The sequence below is a fragment of the Anabrus simplex genome, chromosome 1, assembly GCF_040414725.1.
Source record: "Anabrus simplex isolate iqAnaSimp1 chromosome 1, ASM4041472v1, whole genome shotgun sequence".
NCBI classification, from domain to species: domain Eukaryota; kingdom Metazoa; phylum Arthropoda; class Insecta; order Orthoptera; family Tettigoniidae; genus Anabrus; species Anabrus simplex.
The window spans coordinates 29,645,218-29,651,217 of NC_090265.1; the positions used below are offsets into that span (position 1 = coordinate 29,645,218).

The 6,000-nt window shown below is 39.6% G+C and overlaps 1 protein-coding gene across 1 annotated transcript in view; it reads left to right on the forward strand.

The window, feature by feature from the left end:
* LOC136860113 (probable sodium/potassium/calcium exchanger CG1090) overlaps window positions 1-5,597 on the forward strand; it is a 383,477-nt gene extending 377,880 nt beyond the window's left edge. The window contains exon 10 of the mRNA XM_067138736.2: window positions 5,398-5,597. Coding sequence (XP_066994837.2) covers window positions 5,398-5,597 — 200 coding nt within the window. The remainder of the gene's footprint in view (window positions 1-5,397) is intronic.
* The last annotated feature ends 403 nt before the right edge of the window (window positions 5,598-6,000 follow it).

Below are 6,000 nucleotides of genomic sequence, written 5' to 3' on the forward strand. Positions count from 1 at the left end.
GCAGTAAGTAAGATGAAGAGTGGAAAAACTGCTGAAACAGATGAAATTTCAATGGAGATGATAAAAGCAGCTGGAGCTGTAGGCCTGCAGTGGAGTTCTCAGGATTGTCTGGGAGAATAAGGAAGTCCCTGAGGATGGGCAAAAAGGAATAATCATCGCAATTTTCAAGAAAGGCAATAAGAAAGTATTGAAGAACTACAGCAGATTTACTCTGATATCCCATGTTGCTAAGATAATCAAGTTGGCAACAAGTTGGCACAAAATCGCTAGTGGGCTGAGACAGGGAAGTGTTCTATCGTCAATCCTGTTAACAACAGTAATGGTTGATATCATGAGAACAGCAAAAGCAGCATATAGAGGAAGAGAAATGAACATGTTGTTATTTGCAGATGATATTGTGATTTGGGGAGAAGACAATGTGAAGATTTTGGATGTGGCGAATGAAAAGATCGAAAAATGTGGATTGAAAATAAGTGTAGAAAAAAGTGAAGTTCTTATGTTAAAAGAAAAAAATTAACACTCTTGTTATCACTGGAAGAGAGAAGGAAGAGAAAAGGTCAGATTAGACTTGCAGACAAGCCCCTGGAAGTAGTGGAGACGTTCAAATACCTGGGGAGTGAATTAATGGAGAATGCTCAACTGGATGCTGAAATTAGTAAGAGGATTCAAGCTGGAAGCTGTTTCTATCATAGTATAAAAAACATGTTATGGGACAAAGATGCGCCAATGGAAGCAAAGGAAACTATGTACGAGATGTGTTACGTACCTATAACAACTTATGGAGCAGAAACTAGGACAATGACAAAGAAGGATGAGAGTCGAATACAGGCAGCCGAAATGAAGTTCTTGTGGAGTATGATACAGAAGAGTAGAAGAGACCAAATAAGGAATGAGAAAATCCAGGAAGAAACTGGAGTGGAAAAAATGAATGATAGAATAGAGAAGAGGCGACTAAGATGGTTTGGGCACATAAAGCGAATGAGTGATGAAAGAATGCCAAAAAAGCTGATGGAAATACAAATGCAAGAAAGGAGAGGCCACGGAAGACCATGATTGAGATGAAAGGAAACAATCCAATGCAGTATTAGAGAAAGAAACCTGGACTGGGACACAGTGTTGGAGGAGGAGTGGTGGAAAGACCGAAGAAAGTGGAGAAGAACCATATTTGCCCCTACCCGGCTACAGCCGGATAATGGGAAATGATGATGATGATGATGACAGGTATTCTCAGGAACCTCTCAACAGACGTCAGTAATTACTTCTTCTAATCCTATTAAATGAGACAGCAGCACACAGAAGCACGTCTGATCATGTTGCTGTAAATGTAACTGACATTGAATGAGCACCGTGAACTTCTCTCACAGAATAATATCCTCTTCTTACTATCTTTCGGCATGTCTTACATAATCTGCCCAAGCAGAAGTAGAAATGCTTGTGAGTCTGTCAACATCTGCTCCAGGAATTTCACTGAAGAGCAGTGGCAATGTGGTACCAATATCTCAAAAATGGTTGGTTTTAGTTTAGGAACTTAAAACTTGCTTTTCGATGCCCCATAGATTTGTTTCTTGTGGTGTAAGACTTAAAATGAGCTTTGTCTCATCCTTGTTCAACAAATTCAATTTCTGGCCTTATTAGCCTATGACATGGTAAGGGCCTAAGTCAAGGGCAGAAGCTGAATTTAAAAAATCCTTTCTTAGTGGACCTCTAGGGCAAAAGATGAACCTATGTTCCTAATTTCAGCTTTCTAGGTCTTTTACATACTGGTGACTGAATGAACACTTATGCCTTATGTAAATCTTCACATATACAGTATACTCCCCTTGTTCATTAATGATTCCTGGAATGTCATTTTTGGAACCTGTTTCTGCCTTACCATACCTATACATACCATTCCATTTTTCACTACAATTCATATAATACCTAATTATGTACGCCATCTTGTTATTCTTAGTTGACTTCTTTGCTAGATTCAGTTTCTTAGTTTCTTTGAATTCTCCTTACTTCCACAACCATTCCTAACTCTTGTTTCAATCAATCAATCAATCAATCAATCAATCAATCAATCAATCAATCTGCATTTAGAACTGTCACCCAAGTGTCATATTCCCTATCAATTGTTTACCTAGCTTCTCTCCAACATGCACTCCTTCTTAGTTCCTTTGGTTTTCTGTTACTTCTTGATTCATTCTCATTTACTACACTATCATCCTGGGAGAATACACATCCTAAATATTTGAAATGATCTACCTGTTCCAGTTTAGTGTTTCCAACCTGACTTCTTAGGCTTCTTCCCTACTGACATAATTTTAGTTTTGGAAATGCTGATTTTCATATCATACTCACGGCACCTATTTTCAAGTTCCAAGATATTAAATTACAAGCTTTCAGCACAGTCCAACATTAAGACCAAGTCATTGGCATAGGCCGAACTGCTCACTACGTCTTCACCTAACCGAATCCCTCCCTTACCTTTCAGTGTATACTATGAAAAACTAAGGTCTAACCCCTGTAAGAACCTTGAACCAAGAACTCACTCCACCATCAGTTCTCACTGTAGCCCAATTGTCAACATAAATGTCTTTGATTGCTTTTAATAACCTACCCTTAACCCCACAGTCCCTTAGTATGGCTTTCAACTTTTCCCTCGGTACTCTGACATGTGCCTTCTCTAGATCTACGAAACATTAAACATAACTGTCTATCCTGCTTGTAGCATTTTTCATTGCACTGCTGGATTCTGAATATCTGATCCTGGCAGCCCCTCTGTAGTCTGAAACCACAGTAGTTTTTATCCAACTTACTTTCAACCATCGATCGCACCCTCCCTTCCAAAATACCAGTGAACACCTTGCCTGGTATGATTAATGAAATACCTCGATAGGTGTTGCAATCCTTCCTGTTCCCTTGCTTACAGACAGGTGCTATTACTGCTTTTGTACAGTCTGAAGGTAGTCTACTAACATTCCTTGCTAATCTTATTTCTCTATGAAGCCATTTGATCCCTGCCTTCCCACTATATTTCATCTCTGTCTGCTGTTTTATAACAATGGAGTTTATTTAACATCCTTTCCACTTCCTCAAGCATAATTTAATTTCTTTCCCCTGAGCTCAATTGTTCATGATATCAACAGAAATATTTCCTTTTTCGCAGAGAAGTTCACTTGATTTGCCCAAAACACTATTCATTTCCTTTTTCCCTTCCTTTTTAAGATTCTTTATTACTGTCCAAGTTATTATTGAAATCTTCCCACAACTTCTTCTTGGTTTAAACAATTATTTGTTTCACTCTATTTCTTTTTTTTTTTTTTTTTTTTTTTTTGCTAGGGGCTTTACGTCGCACCTACACAGATAGGTCTTATGGCGACGATGGGATAGGAAAGGACTAGGAGTTGGAAGGAAGCGGCTGTGGCCTTAATTAAGGTACAGCCCCAACATTTGCCTGGTGTGAAAATGGGAAACCACGGAAAACCATTTTCAGGGCTGCCAATAGTGGGATTCGAACCTACTATCTCCCGGATGCAAGCTCACAGCCGCGTGCCTCTACGCACACGGCCAACTCGCCCGGTACTCTATTTCTTTGATCTATGTACAATTCCTTGTCTGGAGCCATATCTGGTATACCTTCTTTTTACATTTACAACCTGCCCTTACTTCACCATTCCACCAAAATGTTTGCTTTTTCCCATCTTTGCACACAGATGTTCTTAGGCATTCCCTTACTGTTTCTACTACAGCATCCCTGTATGCCACCCATTCTCTTTCTAAATCCCGAACCTGCTATGGTCTATCATTGGGAATTTTTCACTGATCATATCCAAATACATCTAATTTCCTTGTTCTGGAGATTCTCTACCCTTATTTGTCTGCAGATGCAATTTTACTTTCTCTGTCCTAGGTCTTGGGATATTTTATCCACTACAGATTAGATAGTGGTCTGTATGATTGAAAAATCTTGGGACCCTCACATTCCTAACAGATTTCCTGACCCCTGCCCTTCCATGTGTAGCAGTGAATAGTTATATTTTGCTATTTGCTTTACGTCGCGCTGACACAGATAGGTGGGAAGGAAAGGCCTAGGAATGGGAAGGAAGTGACCATGACCTTAATTAAGGTACACCCCCAGCATTTGCCTGGTGTGAAAATTGGAAACAATGGAAAACCATCTTCAGGGCTGCTGACAGTGTGATTCGAACCCACTATCTCCCGGGTGCAAGCTCACAGCTGCGCGCTCCTAACCACATGGCCACTTCGCCCAGTGCAGTGAATACCCTTATGCTTGAAGAATGTATTCATAACCAGTAATCCCATACTATCACAAAGTCTGGTAAATGCACCCCTTTCCTGTTAGCTTCCATATCTTCCCCATATTTATGCATCACCTTCTCATATCCTTCAGTTCTATTTCCAACTCTCGCATTGAAATTGCCCATTAGCACTATCCTATCCATGTTGTTGACCCTGACTACGATGTCACTCAGTGCTTCATAAAATTTGTCAACTCCATCCTCTACTACAGCCTCACATGGTAAGTAGACTGAGAAAATGATTGTCACAATTCCTCCAACTGATATATATACCCTCATCACTTGCTCATTTAAGTGCCTAAGAGAAGCTTCATTGCATTCAGTAGTATTCCTGATGAACAGTCCTACCCCACACTTTGTCCTTCCCTTCTTAACACTTGTTAAGAACACTTTACAATCTCCAATCTCTTCCTTGTTATCTCCCTTTACCCAAATATCATTAACTCCTAACACCTCCAGACACATCCTCTTTTCTGACTCAGCTAGTTTCTTCTTTCTTCCATAAACCCCATCAAATTCAATTTCCTTCATCAAGTTTTTTCCAAGGAGTCCCTCTCCTGTCAAATGGAAGTGGGAATCTATTACTCCCATATTCTGAGCTCGGTAAAGTTGGTGAAACAGGATCATACTATTTTTATACATAAATCCCAGTGAGAATATTTCCTCTAACAGGTTGCCTGAACTGTCTGAACACAGGGAAGGTCATGACTAAGAATATGTCAAAATGTCCAAGATGCCCTCTCCTATTCCATAGCAAATGGTATCCCATCTCCTCAGGAACACTTTACTAGGCACCTCAGCCATTGCCTCTGGTTCATGAACTACGATGTGATAACAGTAAACCACACTATAAACCATTATATAACTAATGAAAACTGTTTGTGCTGAAATATAATATTTCAATTTTTAAAGTCCTCAAAATTTTACTGTTCCACTCTGTTCCTCCAAAATATTGCAATTTTCATGGGAAGTCTCACTTTGAGCCTCAATAAAAATGGTCAGTTTACTATAGCCACAATTCACCTAACATTTGTATATCTAGGATCTGAAGGGCTATACTACTGTGCTATCACTCACAATGTGCTCATTTTAGGCTTGACGTACTCAACCCTCTCCCTGCTCTCAACAGTGATATTCCTGGTCGTGGCTACACATCTCAATGGTTGGAAGTTGGACAAAAAGTACGGTGTCATCCTCATGGTATGGTACTTGCTGTTTATCACATTTGCCAGTCTGTATGAGTTAAATGTGTTTGGGGACCTCAATCCACCAGAATGTCCCAGCGACTTTTAAGAAACACCAAGAAGCACTTATTCCTGTGTACTTACCTTCGTTCAGGGCTACAATAGGCAAGGTGTTACTACCTAACTCTGGTTACAATTTCCTTAGCTTTACAACTCTTGCACTCTGAGCTGTAGCCCTGAGGGAAGCAAACCAGTATTACTTTAGTGTGTGTTGATCTAGTTACTAGGATGGGTGTGTTTAAATTATTTGAGAATGAATGACATAAATCTTTTATTTTGTAAGGATATATTTAGTTGTAGTAAAGGAACAAGTAATCTATGTAGCAGTCAAAAGCTTTAATTTGGATAATGCATTCCAAGTAGGTGAAGTCTCCTGAATGACAGCAGCTATTAGTTTCCATGCCTCGTAACATCACAAACAAGCCAGAGCAGAAATCTTTTGTTTAAAAATT